The 17715-nt window shown below is 38.5% G+C and overlaps 1 protein-coding gene across 2 annotated transcripts in view; it reads left to right on the plus strand.

The window, feature by feature from the left end:
* Positions 1-8788, plus strand: part of LOC125230045 (serine/arginine repetitive matrix protein 1) — a 176546-nt gene extending 167758 nt beyond the window's left edge. For both annotated transcript variants that reach the window (XM_048135027.1, XM_048135026.1), the window contains exons 11-12: positions 2973-4191; positions 6872-8788. In XM_048135027.1, coding sequence (XP_047990984.1) covers positions 2973-4191; positions 6872-8051 — 2399 coding nt within the window. In that variant the 3' untranslated portion in view covers positions 8052-8788. The remainder of the gene's footprint in view (positions 1-2972; positions 4192-6871) is intronic.
* The last annotated feature ends 8927 nt before the right edge of the window (positions 8789-17715 follow it).

The raw sequence follows: 17715 nt of genomic DNA on the forward strand, positions 1-17715 counted from the left end.
GTTGCAATTAAATTGATTTTAACTTACATACGAGATTATACAAATAAGTAGATATATATATTTCTTGTGTAGGTACCTATTATCTTTATTATATGAATTGATATTCCTTTGCCGATCAGTTTTGAATTGGGATATTTCTTCTATATTTATTTACAAGGATACAAGTCAGTCGTTCCATATATTTTTTTAATCATAAATTATGTTCGCCGAATGTATAATTCCAATCAAATGTATAATGCATTAACAAAGTATACATACTGACATCAATATGTTTGCTTCAAACGGCATTGGTAGTTTGTTTAAGTATATTTGCTTAACATGCTTTAAGATTCGTAATTTACTTATAAGTCTTAATATAGAGAATGATTCTCATCATCAAACACATCTCATCATCAGCAGAAAGATCTCAGGATAGCCGAGTAATTGCACAAAAGATCCCAATGGGTCGAAGTTTAGTGTACCTATCTGTAAGGGCCGCAGATAAAACATAAGATATGATAATTGAGAAGAATATAATTTCGGTCCGTTTTTACCTTTATTGAGATTTGTATAAAATAGAGTGGATAGATAAACTTTGATTGATTAGTTTGAACAAGACTAAACTATAAAAGTACAAAGTACTGTCACGGCGAAAGGAACGGAGTACAAAAATGTACAATGACGTGGACTATACAAACAATCCTCGATTGTAGAGTGGGCCCGTCAATATTTGCTTCTCTAATCTGCCTAACAGTTGCAACACTGAAAACTGTTGCTTGACGAACTCAAACCAATCTATTTGATTGAGATGACATTTTGTTCATTAGAAGCAATCGATGATTAAAAATAACTGGTCCCGAGACTCCCGAGAGACATGGACGTATTTAAACGTAGGTACCTATCTATAAAATAATGCAATCTCAGTTTGATATGGGCCTGTTTCACAATTTCTAATTAAATTCTTTAAATAAAGTACTTGCCACTTATCTGACGAATTCACAATCTTCATTTATTACAAGATAAAGTCCTAAGCTTTATCTTGGAGTTAATGTTTTTGTTAGGTAGCTATCCAATACTTACACTTTGTGAATGGGCTCTAAAATATTAGATATGAAAGACTCTTCTACTAAATCTGCTATTACACACGCGTATAAGTGTTTAACTAATAAAATAACAAAAACTAGGAAGCTGTTATATTTACAGTTATTTCGTAGGATTTCAGTGGCAGAGGCTATACACATTTACATATTTACTGCTCGCTTTCTCCAGCAGTGAAAATCGCATTGTTTGGCATAATTACGCACTGCGCATAAAACAAGGCTCGGCGGACCAAAGTGGGCATTTAAACTACTTGTCCATCTGCTGGCCGCATAAGGCCAGTCATTGGGCCTACGCAGCTTCCAGTCTGGACCAAAAACGCATATAAACGTTTATAAAACAACCCACTTAGGCCTTTATGGGCATGATGGCACACTGAGGTCACGCGCGAGATTTTACTTTATTTGCATCGATGTTTTGATTAAACGATTTCAAAGGTAATTGAAGCCTTGTTTTATGTTTGTTTTATGACAAAAATAATATAATAAAAATATTTTTCTCAAACATGCAATGAATGAAATATTGTCTTTACGTTCCTTAAAATGGGCTGGGAAGTATCGCTTTTTGGGCGCAACAACTCGAGAGGACTGTAAAGGGATTTCATATTATTTTTTAGGCCTAGGCCTGCAAAGTAACTTTTTTTTTATAAAATATTGTCCTTTAGAGCATTTTTGTTTATTTCATTGTATGTTTGAGAAAAGCACTATACATGCCTCGGCGTGAAAACGGATTCCCGGCCTCGTATCCCTATCCGGCCTCGCTCGCGCGCTCGCTCGGCCGTATATACCCACTTGGCCGGAAATCCTCATTTTCCCGGCCTCTGATGTAATGTACTATTTATGGCCAGTGAGCAAATATGATTGAAGACGAAAATTTTAACTTGTGTGACAAAATTTTACATTCACTATTCGTTGCTACACTAATTTAAATGCCAAGGTGGTTAAAATAGTAGTTGTAATTTATTTGATTATTTCTTGCAAATTGTGAAACTAGTGTAATAAACCGGCGTGAAATCCCCGGTTTCTATCCATCATGTTATTCATGCTTAAAATAATAATCACATGCTATTTAATAATAATTTTATGATACTGAATAAGGTCCCTTAATGAAATTTTCCTCAATTAGGAATAGGTATATTAAGTTCGATTTAGGGCTAATCTTAAGGGCTCATCCCTTAGTGAAATTCCTATAAAATTGAACTAAACTAATTATTCAGTTTTTTTTTACCCAAAAATCAGCTAAGCGCTTAAAGTACAAATTTAAAATTTAAATGTCATTTTAGACTTAGGAGTTTCAGGGATTTTTAAATGAATAACTTTTTGTCAATAAAGGTATTAATAAAAGCTGGAGACCGAGTTATGACCCGAATAAGATTGAAGGGTTTTTATGTGGGGTAAGACAGAAAGCCGCCCTTGCAATGCTTCGTCATACTGAACATATTTCGTCTTACCCCTAAAGATAAGCCCTTCAAGCTTCCCCCACTTTACCTTATTTATCTTTCAGAATTAGACTTTAGTATTAAAATTAGGTGATAATAATGTCAAATAGTCTGTTATTCATGGGTTCATGTCACTTTTCTTCTGCACCTTTTGTTCACGGTATACTGTTACATAACATCACTGTAAACACAAAACAAATAGTGACCCAGAAATTATTATTCTGTGAATAACTTACTAGCACTGTCTCACACCGGTTAACCGGTCACCGGTCTTTGCATCGCATTGACCTTCACAAGTTTGGCAAATATATTGACTGAACGATTACGCCATGGCTAGCATGTGTGTGAGGATGCGGTTAAGCGGGCATTCTGCCGCGGCACCGTGCGCGAGCGCCCGCGTCGCGCACCACTCTCGATCTCACTGACCGTGATCACTCACCGCGATCTTTGCTTCCAGATCACGACAAGGACTACAAACGCCCCCTGGACTTCGACGTTGAGGAAGAAACACGAAAAAAGGAAACCTCCAAGTGGCTCGAAAGTCACTTCGGAAGTGAATCCAGATCCTCACACGATTCCATCGCCGAAGAAATAGGTCGGCGACCCGATACTTACTACGCAAAGAAAGCCGATGACGAGGAATATTACGGAAAGACAGCTGTACCCCCGCCGCCCGTGTACGGTGACCGAGTTTTGAGGAAAACTAAGTCCTCGACGCCTTCTGACGAACGACCAGCCCCCGTAGTGAACAGAACCGGCGGATACTTCAAAGGTGTAGCAGACTGGTCACAGCGGCGGGCCAGTAAGCCTATAATGCCTGAGCCCCGCAGTTCGTCCCCGTCCCCACCAGCAGTGCGCTCTCCTTACACTAGTGACGATCAGTTAAACGGATCTTCGCCGAGACATGTGTACGGGAAGCGAGACATGCCGCAGGGAAGGACATCGCCTATCGGCCGCCGTCATCCGCCCTCGCGCGACGACTCCGCCTACGTATCGTCGTCGACCATGCATAGTCCGCCACGCGGCTCACCTTTCCGGCCTTTAGATGTCGATCGAGCATACCGCGAACCATCGGTCGAAGATGATTACAGGCCACCGGTCGCCCCTGAAAGAAAAAGGCACTTAAAACAGCAACAGCGACTTTCAGAGGAAAATCGTTACGACAGTGGATATAGAAGTTCCTCCCGTAATGAAAATTCAGGTAGATCTCGCGACAGCCGCGAGGAAGGAACCACGGAGCCGCCGCCGGATTACTCCCCGCCGAGGGAGCGGCGCGGAAGTTCCGACAGGGATCGCACGCCTCCCAGGCGGCGGGAACGCGACGAGCGCAAGCAGAATCAAAAGACGCGTTTCGCGGAGAATAGCCGCCGTCCCTCGCCGGCGCGGAAATCAGTCGGGTCGGCGATCGGCAACTCGATCAGGAAGTTAGTCGGGAAGATCCGATCGGCGTCCGCGGAGCGTCGCGCGCGGTGGCGTAATTCGCGCACACCGTCGCCGGAGCATTCCTCGCGGACGTACCGGCAGTACGGCGGCGAGCTGGCGCCCCCCGCCGCGCCGCCGCACCGCTACTACCTCGGCGAGGACCCCTTCGCGCCCAGCATCTACGGCCGCGAGCACAAGTACGAGGGCAGTCCGAGACGCGCCGCCAACAACGACACCCGTGACCACAGAGATCGGTAAGTCCACACCCACACACTACAATAACAACAAAGCAACAATTTAATTTTATTCTCTTATACAAACAGGCAAATAGATATTTAGTTTATGATAGCGTCAATCCTGTGATATTCAAACAAAAAATCAATTAAATCTTAAATAGAAGCTTGCCCAGACGCCTATCGATAAAGCCGCCCACAGTCCTACTTTAATTATGATGCCTTTATGTTTCGCATTAGAATACATTTATGGCGAATTTTAGGGTCCAACTAGAATATCAGGTGATATCCGACTGAGATCAGAAAATTCAATGATTTACTTATATGAATACGATGGGGATTTACGGTCAGACCAAACATTGGCATCATATTGAGAATTGTACCATACAGATAAAATAAAATTGAATTCATAGTTAGGTACTTAAGCTCGTGCCTAAAGAAAAAATCTTAATCAAGTAAGTAACTTTTAACTTTCAAAACTACAAAAACTTACCTTGTCTTTAAATCTTGTTGTATCTCTCAGACAGCGAATCTTATTGTATTTGTTATAAAAAGCAAATATCATAACGTCTAAGAGACCTCAAGTCTCTTTAGCCAATTTAGAGGAAACTGGCGTATTCTTTTAGAAACATTGTATTACGTTTGTTCTTACCGAAAAAGCGAATTTGCTAACTTTCTAAGGATCTCGTGTAGATTGTGCAAGCGAGTCTGACCAAGTTACATTCTAATAATTATTACTATGCATTCGAGCTACGTTTAAGGACTGGAGGATAGCTTGACTTAGAAATAATGTTGATATTCTATTTAGAAAAGTCCTCTCAACACGAGCTTGTGGGACTTAGTATATTTGTGTAATATTGCTTTATGATTATGATATTTATTTACTATGAAACGAGTTGATAGACTTTGATTTTATACTGGTCCCTACAGAAATACAAAGAAAAGTAATTTTTGTCTATTCTATGAGTTATGCAGAAAGCGCTGATCCAATTTTAATGAAAATGAGCGTGAAGACAGTTGTAGTTATGTGATAGAACATAACTAGAATTCCTTTAATTTTAATTAGGTTAAATTACTTAGGTCTATAAGCTAAATATGTTGTAGGTATGCCTTTTCACCTTGTGAAATTACTTAAATACTAGATTTTTAGAACATAGTTACCTACTAATATTCTTCAAAAAGTTTCATAAAACTGCTCATCAAGCAAAACATCTCTAACTAAACCTCGTTTCATCTAATTTGCCGCAAGAACAAAGACATTTACTTATTATTAAAAACATCCAAGCGCCATAATAATTGCACATTTGCACAACCTTCTGAATCAATCAAAGCGCGGCGTTTTAATCAGCAACGTTCCGGCATATCTTGCCTTTTCGATACGCGTCCATGGCGCGCCAAGTAAGGGCAAATGAGCATTTTATTTACAATGAAACCCTTATTTAGTTGACGAACGCTGACTCACTGGCGTTTTATTAAGACTGATAAAGTTGCGAGACAATCTTACTCACGCCACAGAAAAAAATAGTGCTTACGTACAGAGAGGACACTTCCTTCAAAACTAAAGTATGACAACGATTCAACGGAATCGTGTTGTCTTTTTGTAATGCATAGAACAATACCTTTCGACTATATAGGGCTGTCAAAAATCAAGTAATTATCTTATCTGTGTTAGCGCAAGCAAAGGAACATTAAGTAGTGCCAAACAATAATTGCGACGTAGCAATGAGAGCCGAACGAAGGCGGAATCGCCCGATCGGGACAGTGTCCAACGATTATTGCTCATGCCTAGGAAATGTACTCGGTAAACAACAGCTGTACGTACCTGTACAGGTGTGGGTTGACGGCATGCAAATTAGTTTGATACAATTATCTTTGCGGAATATTAAATAATCGATTGGAACTCAGTCTTGATTGCACCTGTCATGTCAATTTAAAATATTGCTCATGTAAAAATACAGGTAATAAAGTTTTTTTAGGAACCTAAAAGCAAGGTTAAACCTATACAAAGAGTTGTATAATGTAAGGCTCACTCTGGTATTACGGTCAACATTTATCGATAAAACTTTTTGTATGTATAGATTCAGACATACATGCATGCATCACAGTACATAATATAACAAATTAGCGTTAACGATACCAATAAAATTGTCCGACAGACCTACACACAGAGTACGTGGTCGTTTGCGATGCAATTATTCAAACTACACGTGATTTGTATCGTGCAACGTGCGGCGGCGGTTTACTTTATATAAATACTGAATAACATACAGTAGACATTACTACGCGCTATTCAATTTAGAGAAGCTTATTTATTACAGGGTTATCTCGGCTTTATATACCTACCTGCACAATGGTGGTTCACGAAATGGGCCCTAATATTTGTAATCAAGCTGTATAGTTGAAGGTAGTACGTACGTGACGGCATGGTAAATTGTTTTGGGTCAGGCTCGGGCGTAGGTACCATCGCTTAACGACACCGGTGTTGAGCCAAGTACGTATCTCTAAACAAAGCATGGTCGTTAGGCGCGTAGGAGGAGATTCCCCATTAAATCCAATTATTAGTATGCGAGTTTTTGCGACACGGGAGAGATAATAAACATCGTACGTGGGCTCAGATCGTCTTGTCAACAACCAACTTATTTTTTGTTAGTTTTAAACTTGCAAAAAACAAATGATTTATAGAGCAACTTGTTTTTTTCAGAGTCCAATTCTCGAGCACATTGGGTCGATTCAGTCATTCAACTAGTCGACTGAATCCGAACAGCGAGCCCGAGGAGGATTACTCGCGCAGCGCACAGACGCTGCCGCGCAAGCTACACGAGCGCAAGGAGAAATCCGCCGAAAAGCCCAGTTCTAACAAGTACTGGCACCGATTGACGCCGAGCAAGAGGTCCAGTAGCGCCGTCAACGTCTCCCACGTGACAACCTCGCCGGACGTCAAGGTCAACGGTTACCCGCCAGGTCCGGCTAAACCTGCTCGGACCTATAAGGCGTTAAACAGGAGCAAGAGTTTTGCTATGGGCGCTCCTGAACAGGAGACCCACCCCCGCTACGTATCCGGAATGAACCGAAACTACTCAACCATGTATAAATCAAACCCCCATCTCAGTCGGCTAGATGAAACTCCTGAACAACTCAAGAGTCCTGGTATTGTGTCAATTATCAACAGAAGTCAACGTGACCTTGCTGATGCCGTATCTCGTGAAACTGAACGCAGACGGGATGGTTTATTCGGTGCTCGCTATGGCAAAACTACACCAATTACTAATGGACACAGCAACGGATACTCTAAATCGTATGATGAGACAGACAAAAAGAAAATGTTCCTCAAAGGATTACGGGAGCGAGCACCAGACCTATACCAGACGTTGCACGCAGAAGATGAGTCAGATGGCAGCAGACTGTCTCGTTATACTCCGTCCCCACATTATAAGGAAAGAATATCCGAAGAGCGTAAAATACCTGTGTACAAAACAGAGTCATTGAACAGAGAAACAAGCCCGTTCGTATCGCGTATGGAAACTCGCCTCAAGTCCCCAGCTATCCGCCGGGGCAGCAACAGCAGTGACAACTATTCGGAAACGTACAGGTACACGACACGTACAGGCGACCCCGAGCGACCTAGTATCACAGACACAGTAGAAACAGTAAGCAAGAAAATTGTACCTTCAAGAGACGGTCGGTCGAAAGAGATTATCGAATCACGGGAAGTGAACTCGGTAACGAAGAGCCGCGGTTACAAAGGCGAGCCTTTGTCAAACGTAAAGTACATCGAAAATGGCATACGATCGTCTCCGGTGGGATATGAATCTAAGAATGGGTACACAGCCGAACGGAGGAGAAGTAACTACAGAGTGATGGAGAAAATTAGAGATTATTAGATACAATTATGGAAATTTCATGCATGCCATTTTATTTACGAATTGAAAAGTCAAACGCAGACTGAGTCTATAAACGCTTTCGTTAAGTTCTAATCAGCGACGTTAACTATATTATTAAAACTGTTAACTGTATATGTAAGCTGTGTCGTGTAAAAAGTCATATATAGCTTTACTAATGTTATTACTTTAGATCTTGTCTAATTCCGTCCATTGTAACGAATTTTTAAATAAATAAATAGTCGTAGTTTTCTAATTTAAAACGCAAGCTATTTTTTTAGTTGTGACCATAAAAATATTTGTTTTTGTGTGGTGGTGTAAGTAAAAAATAACGATTTCATTGTCAGTTAACAAACTGACTTTAAGTGATCTTTTAACTTGTTACTCAAACCCACCTAGAATCCCCAATGTATGAATGGGATTAAACTTTCGTTTTATTATCAAGTCAGAAACAATGTTTTGAAGATACCATTAAAGGGACTTCTTGTAATAATGCATACAAACAAGAAAACATCACTCTCGATATCTGTAACTGTAACAGATGTTATTAATTATTATAAAGTCGATTATGACGTAGTATGACTGCATTTTGCCAGTCCGTTCATAAAAAGCAATTTTGTAGACTTTTGTATATTTTTTCTTGTAACAAATGACTTTTTAATTGAGTCCATATTTTAGTATTAAATTAAGGATTTTTAATAAAATGTATCAATAAATGTAACGTGTTAATACGCACTAAACCACGGTCTTTTATTATTTGTACAAATGGCGGATGACTCATACACATACCAGTCAGTACAATATTGAACCTTGAAATGTTCTTGAAAACTCTGAGACAATTAATTAAATATCATGAAATAAAAGATGACAATGGACGAAATGTTTCTAGTGACGTCAAACTAAAATGATGGCCTCTAGTGTAGTATTTTTCAAGCGAGCAAGGGTACGCTAACTACAGATACATATCAGTAGGTACAGTATTATAATATGATGCGAAACTTTTTGTTTAGATTAAAGAGGTAAACAATATGCTGATGGCATCTTTGACCGTGCCCATTTTTGAAAAACTTTAAAGAGTCAATTCATAATTTGTGGGTGAGTAGCAAAAACAGTGTACATGGGGATTATGCTACGTACGAGTACTTAGGTAAATAGTCTGAAGGAATGCTTTGTGTTACGAGCGAACTAGATAGGTACGATATGGATTGGCCAGATAGCCAGAAACTTAGAGGTATATCGTCTCAAAAAATCAATAATACTGTTATAACCAGGAAAAATTGCATCAGAATTCTTGAGAAACTTGAGAGTAGTAGGTAATTGGAGTTACCACTTTTTAGACATTATGCCCCGTGGGATTAATGCAAGTATTTGTCTTTCCAGTGCATCTGTAGCACTCTTGACTAAGGAAAATACATATCATTATTTATACTCATGACATATACAAATAAATAGTCTTTCCAGCACACACATACACTATCCACTAGGTCAGACCGCTCGCTCATACAAACCCATGCCTTGCCCCATATAAGCAAGGATATAATAAATTAAACGTATAAACTGTGTAAGTGGTAGCCCATAGATTAATGAAGCAACACCTACCAAGTGGGTACATAAGTTAGGCGCGAGTTAGCGTCCCATCTCAAAGTTGCGGTAACTGAGAAACCGAGATCTAAGCGGCGAATTTGGACACTTCTCGCTTGGAGTTCACACTTAGTTAAGCTGAAGCTTGGGAATGAAATGTTGAACATGAAATTGCAGTGAAACTTTTTATGATTATTGATTATTATAGGTAACGATGTCTATAAAGCTTACGCTAGTAATGTACAGATGTAGTGCGAAAAGGGTTTCCTTCGTGTTTTTCCGGAAACGTTCGTATTTGTCATGCTAGTCATGCTAGTGTGCGCATTTCAGTCAATGTCATTACATCTGAATGAAGTAGCATACGTTCATACGTTTCCGTAACAATACGAAGGCAAATCTTTTCGTATTACATCTGTATGTAAATCTAAAGAAAAATTGGTGTATTATAAAATTTGTACATATAATATGTATTATGGTATGTTGTACATATTATAGTACTTTTTTCCGCACTAGTTCGCAAAGTAGGTACCTAGTACCTAGTACATTTCTTGTCAGGTCGAAACTTACAAGTGTGAACATAGATTTCGTAACTGGCGTAGATTTAAACTATTCCCTTCGGTTGTGTTTTAATTTATCGTTTCAAATTCCCTTTTTTCCGTACTTGTATCGTAAAATATTTCGTTACAATTGGCAGTAGCAATAGTTATTTGTTATACAAGGGGGCAAACCACGAGCGAAGCGAGTGGTTCGAGAATAGAATCCTGAACTTGCGAGTTTTTTAACACACGAGAAGTAAAATACATTTGCACCCGAGTGTAACACAAAACTTTTCCCCTCACTATAGCGAGGAAACTACAACGCAAAAAATGCGTTTATCACTGCTTCCAGTAGTTCCGCAGGTGGTAAATCATCTTTATTACTAGATTCACCTACTTTTGTCAATTTTAAAGCAGTTAATTTGACTTTATTCAAGGTCAAATTACTTTACCCACTAGTGGATAAAATGCGTTTTTACCCGCTGGTATTAAAGGACAAAATACGTGTTTCCGAGCTAGTGAGGGGAAAAATTATTTTTAACCTTCGGCGTACCATTGGCAACACTGTTAGCTGTAACAGTGTTGCCAATGTTTGTAATCCTTATTACAAGGGCATAACGTCTAGCGATGGTTAGCTAAGAGTGTTGCTGTTAGTACTTGAATCCCTCACTGCTTTTCTTCGTTCAGGATTTAATAAACACCCTCGCCGTAAATATTTCATTTTGTTCCCTTGTTACACAATCTACTATTTTCATTGTGGTCTACTGAGTTGCCATGAGAGTTACAAACTGAGAAAACAAAGAGAGTTTTGAATAAGTCCAATTTATTGATAAGTCTAATGAGAAAACAAACATTATCATTTGGGTAGCTTTTTCTGATACCTGCCTGCTTTTGTCGTCGAATGCCTATTTTGTAACGCACATGAATTGTTTTGTTTATGTTATCTTACGATGTTACAAAAGGTGCCAATAAAACCATTCAGGCCGAAACATCTGGGTCCCGAACCAGCCGTCATTCTTTTATTTTCATTAATTACCACGTGCTCATTATTAAGTAAGGCTACACGCATAAGGTTCACCAGAAAGTTATTTACATCCAGGTAACTTTTATTACCATGATCCCTTTATTTTTCCGCCATTCCTTCGTTAGATAAGTCCTAAACCATCAGTCGTAAGCCAACTTTTAAACTGTTAACATGGCCAGTAAGAGAAAAGTGTTGTGTGTTGACGAAAAAATTTGCGTGATTCGAGCGATTGAAGAGGGAGGAAAAATTAGTGCCGTTGAGAGACGTTTTAAACTGAGTCGCTCTACTGTTACTACCATTTGGAAAAACAAGGAGAAAATTCTGCAGGCCGGACTGGAGGGAAGGTCTATTAGTAAAAAATTAAAAAAGCCAAAATTTGAAGAGCTGGATAAAGCAATTTTGTCCTGGTACCAGAATCAGCGCCAGAGTAATGTACCTATATCAGGGCCAATTATTAAAGCCAAGGCTATGAAATTTGCCAAACAACTTGGCATAAGTGACTTTAAGGCATCGGAAGGTTGGCTCGGAAAATTTAAGCAACGCCACAAAATCATCTACAATAAACTGAACGGTGAGGTGCAAGATGTCGATATGGACGTGAACAATAAATGCATTAATAAAGTGTCTCTGAAACCAAAAGTTAATGTTGATTTAGTGTCAAAAAGTAAGGAAAATAAGGAAGGTAATGTGGAAGTTTCTGAACCACCGCCAACGATGCAACAAGCACTTGAAGCCGCTAAGTTAATTGAAAAGTTTCTTTTGTTCAACAACGACGATTCCAACACATATAAAAAAATTGATATAATACGTAAGGGGATACAAGACAAATATAGTCTGAGCGAAAAACGCCAGACAGATTTATCTCTTTAACAAGATATTATGTACCTAACTATTTTATCAAATACATATTTTGTGAATTTGCTATTTTATTTTATTCATTATTAACGATAACTATCTTCAACTTAATATGTTCTTTGATAACTACATATCTATAACTTAACAAATGAAATTACCTACTAATAATTCTAGAGTTTACAGTGTAGGTAAGTATGTAGATGTTATTACCAAAACGCCTGACGTATTGTTAGTAGCACATACATTTTTCGATCTAAGTGAAAGCATTGCCCATATTTTTCTTGTTTAAGGCTCCCCACAGACAGTCTTAAAAATTCATAATCTTAAAAAAAACTTGTATGCAATCTGACAGTTCAAACTGACACTGACAAGACACTGACAGATCTGAACTGTCAGATTGCATACAAGTTTTTTTTAAGATTATGAATTTTTAAGACTGTCTGTGGGGAGCCTAAGACTTCAGACATCATTCATTTTCTCGACAATATAGTAAAAAAAATAGTAGATATTACAACCTTATTCTAAAATAGTCAAACCATTATGATTATGTTTCCGATCCTTCTGGTGTTCCGGGTGTCCATGGGCGGCAGTGATCGCTTACCATCGAAAGAGAGACTGGAGGTACTTGCGAGTGGTTTTACTATGTTTGCGATTAACAAGAGTCAAAAAGCCAAAAATATTTCATTTCCAAATAAAATTTAAATCTGAAAACGCGGAAATTATCCGTGTCCTAATGAAAGATTATCCAAGCCTGATTGCTGATTGCCGAAAACTGAGGGGATTGGCGCAGCCGTTTGGCCGATTCTCGCAGAGTGTTCGCGCGGCCCGATTCCCAAGTTTTAATTGCGAACTCTTAATGAGGTAGGCAACAAGCTCAAAATAGTACGTCGCCAATGCGCTGCAATTTTAGTCAGTGTTATTTTAATCTTTCCGTTTATTAGTGCAGGGTATTGTTTGTAAAGTTTGGTGCTCTGGTTTAAGAAATTATCGTATGTACCTAGTAGTAGTAGTAAACACTTTATTGTACAGAACAAATTACATGTACAGAGAATAATTATAACGGTTATGTACAAAGGCGAGCTTATCCCTTTAGGGATCTCTTCCAGCTAACCTTAGAATAACTGAGAGAGGAAAATAGATGGTAGACAAACAACTAAAGTGCAACGGTATATATATATACACATAATATACATCCCTACTCTAAAAATGAATGCAATACTTATACCTAAATACATAAATAATAATATATATTTATATAAACAATAAACATATATGAAAATAATAGTAACCGCACACGACCCAGTTTAATACCTATAATAAACTGAAATAGATATCATACAGTAAAGAAAAAACGATTAAGTCCACCGGCCGTAACGTTACAGGACGACGCGTTGGGCACGTAACCTGAAGACGACTTCGATTCCGGGATTGACCACTGTTGAATTAGTTGCTTTTTATTTAGTACCTATAGATACTATAAATGATCAGTTTAAATGAGTGTAATAGTGTCACTAATTAATTTCTTTTTAGGATTACAATAAGGCTGACATAAATTGAACTATAAAGTCTATCCCCCTTATTCATTAATGTACTCTAAAGTTTGTTTGTGCTTTTCTATCACACTAATACGTCGGAAAGTGACAAACGAACTTTATCGGCTTGATAACTTTAGAGTACAGTTATGAATAAGGTTGTATAAATCTTGAGGCATTTCTCAGAGAATTTAAGTTATTGAAATCATAAGTTTTTGACTTTGCATATATGGGTCTAAGTGCAATTTAAAAATTCTAATAAATTGTAGACATATAAAATAAAAATACGGAATTTGCTCATCGGTTATTATATTACATGTATATGCTTGAGTAAACTTAGCTTTTGAATACTTACGGAAATAAAATCATAAGTATCCGTAGTTCAGAATAAATCCATCTATCTCGCTCATGCTTATGCTCAGTGGAAAAAAAGAAAATACGAACTCACTGCACTGCAAAAAATATCAGCCAGACATCACAAGTCAAACACGCATTGTAAACAATGTAGGTACAGTCATCATCAACAGTAGCGGATGAAACAAGGAACCAAATCTATCTGACATCCTGAATCACTTTTCTAAATATAGATAAATCTGTGTTGGTGTGGTGAAAAATTTAGTGTTTCACTCGGTGGCAAAGTTAATTTAACCTTCGTGCCTTGAAACCCTCGCAACGCTCAAGATTCCACTAACACACGAAAATATTGGAATCTTTCCCTTGCTCGGGTAACAATATTGGCACGTGCGGTTAAACAACTTTGCCCCCTTGTTAAACAAATAACTATGGTTTAGCCTAAGGATTATTTTATAATGAGCGTTCACGGGAAAACGTTCCACTTTGTTGATTGCTATAAAATCGCTTTGTCCGTTTATTCATATAAAGATACAAGCAAATCTCGCCTTAATGATAACCGACAAAGTGGGACGTTTTACTAAACACACCCAATATAGGATTTTATTCATACGTGCTTCATACTAAGAATCGTACCTCGATTTTTGTGCGCCACCTATTAAATACTATCATAACTAGGTACACTGATGACGCCTACTTTATTTTTTTTTTCAAAATGTGTATTGACGTGAAATGAAAATTTGGACTCTTACCCGTTCAAAAAATCACTCGCACCAGACAGGGCTCGAAAAATCAACTCCAAACTCATACTACCAAACTGACTAAGTCGTCTAAAATCATGTCTCACATAGGACCTAGAGTCTTCAACAAACTACCAGCAGAAATAAAAAATGCAGGCAGTACCACCAATTTTTAAAAAAGTTAAGAAGATGGCTCTTAGAATACTCCTTCTATGACATAAAAGAGTTCTTTGACCTACCAAATAACTTATATTAGAATAAAATAATAATAATGTATAAAATCCAATTAAGTTCAATTAACAAATCTAAATGACATATCATACTTATGTATTAAATATAATCAATGAATGCATCTTTCAATTAAATATTAGAAATTATAATTAGACTGAAATTGTGTTAATTAAATTTAATTGCTGTTAAATAATTTTATTGATGAACGTGTAATATTTATAATATTATTAATAAAATGTCTATGTCTATGTCATGGTTCTAAAATTATGTCATTTGTTCTTATAAAAAATAAAAACACGCAAAAATATTTGGGGAAAATATGATTTTGGTCAATTCCAGGCTGCGAACAGCGCCATTTAGTTTTAAGCCTAAAATGTCCATACATTTCAGGGGTACGCTTTTTAGGGTTCCGTACCAAAAAGGTACAACAGGAACCCTTATGGTGCGACTCTGTCCGTCTGTCTGTCCGTCTGTCACATTCCTAAATATCTCGAGAACTACTACTGCTATCAACTTGAAATTTGGAATAGTTATGAACATTGTAAACCTCTACAAATAGAAAGTATAATTTTTTTAAATATATTAATTTTAATTGTAGAAAATGGCCAAAATGAAAGGGGGGCAAACTGTAAATTTCAAGTTACTAGGTCAAGTGGGGTATCGTTGGAAAGAGCTCAAATTGAACGTAAATAAGCTATTTTTTATAATTTTTTTGTTGTGGAAAAAAAAGAATTTTGAAGGAAAATGTAAAAAAAAATACCGTTCCCCCCCCCCTTATCTCCGAAGTTTACCAACGAAAAATTATGAAAATTTTAGTAAACATTGGTTTTATGCTAAATATTACAGGAAAAATATAATCGTGTTTTTATTTTGAATACTTTTTTTTTAATTCACAAAAAACTTTTCAGATTTTTACTTTAAATTTACCCACCCTTGCGGATGTATATCGTACTTCAAATTAATGCGAGATGTTACGTAAACCATCTTCTGTCCAATAAAGTAAAAACTATTTAAATCGGTTAACATTATAAAGAATTATCCCTGAAAAACCCTAAAAAACCAGGTCGCGCAAATTAGTTAGCAAATTGACCGGGAGATGGCGCTATACACAATAATACTCATTAGTGCCTATACTTTTGTCTTCTAGTCAAGTCATTAGAGTTATATGAAAATATGAGATTATTTTTACTAGGTAGTTTGAAAGAAAGTTTGTACGGAACCCTCGGTGGGCGAGTCCGACTCGCACTTGGCCGGTTTTTTTTGTATGGGCTTTGTCAGCCCATTAAATCGTTCTTGATTAGCTGTTACAGAATGGTAGTTACTTCTAGTAGTAGTTAGTAGTAGTTAGTAGTCTAAACTCTGATAGCGTTGTGCGATCTACTTTTGGTTCCGACTGTACCAGTCTGCAAGGGGTCCGTAGTTTCAAGGCCTGCACATTTCGAATTCATAAGTCTGACGTAGCGAGCACTTGGACAAAGGTGCCTATGCAAACGTCGACGTTTTGTGCCAATGTTTGTCTAATTATATCCAGTGGACGCAGTACCGACAAGGCTGGTTTAAGGGCTTTTGCGGCCGAAATGTCTATGTAGCTTCGTAGGTTTTGACAAACGGTCAAATGTAAGAATATGAGTTTACACATCTTATTCAAAAATATCTCTTACTTATATATGATCTTAATCGGGTGTAATAATAGCGTAGTACCATATTTATTCCGACACATAGTATAACACTTGCAAGTAGGTATTTCATATTCACCAATAATTATTATTTAACGCCGTGGCTTGTGTGGGCGACGGTCGCGCGATGGTCGCGCGACGGCGATGCGACGCATACGAAATCAAGCCTTATCGATATGGAAAGTAGACGATGCGATGAGACGCGACGGCGACGGTCGCGCGACCGTCGCCCACGCAAGACACGGCGTTAGTAATGTTATCTATTAAGACCGTGAAAAGAGCTGCCATCGTGTGCCATCTAATAGCTGGACCGAATATAATAGGCGAGATCAAGGCACATCGTCTCCGCTGGCTTGGCCATCTCATAAGGATGGGTGAGGATCGGGAAGTCAAGAGGGCCTATGTGGGTTGTCCAACTGGACGCCGTTCTGCTGGCCATCCTATCGTTGGGCGGATAGAGTGGAGGCAGATCTAAGAGTAAGTATCTAAGACTAAACAATGACGGCGCAATACGAGTGTTAAGATAAGTACGAGAAATAATTTATTAGGAGCAATGTGTGATAACACGGGAAGCCATCTGGAGGGCGTAGGTAAGAGGCTGCCGGATATTGTTCGCATCACTCGATTCAGCTGAACATCCACCTTGCCGGTGTGCGCGCTTTTATACCACACAGGTGCGCAGTATTCCGCCGGAGAATATACAAGGGCCATAGATGAAGTTCGCAGCACGTCAGCCCGAGCACCCCATGAAGTTCCGGCCAGCTTACTTATAAGGTTTACCCTTGTTTTAACCTTTTGGGATAGGGTCTCCATGTGTGCCCTGTATGTGAGTGACCGATCCAACGTGACCCCCAGATATTTTGGGTTAGAATTGTGGCGAATTTTTTGGCCGCAGAAGGTAACATCCACCTGCCTATCCGCCAGGCAGTTAGTCAGATGAAAAGCGGCAACCTCTGATTTTGAAGGATTCGGGTAGAGTCTCCATTTGGAATAATACTGCTGTAGGGTGTTTAGATCCTGCGTGAGCACAGCTTCGCCAGCCTCGAAAATAATTTATTGATCATCCTCCTTGCGTTATCCCGGCATTTGCCACGATTCATAGGAGCCTGGGGTCCGCTTTGACAACTAATCCCAAGACATG

Source organism: Leguminivora glycinivorella, chromosome 10, assembly GCF_023078275.1.
Source record: "Leguminivora glycinivorella isolate SPB_JAAS2020 chromosome 10, LegGlyc_1.1, whole genome shotgun sequence".
NCBI classification, from domain to species: domain Eukaryota; kingdom Metazoa; phylum Arthropoda; class Insecta; order Lepidoptera; family Tortricidae; genus Leguminivora; species Leguminivora glycinivorella.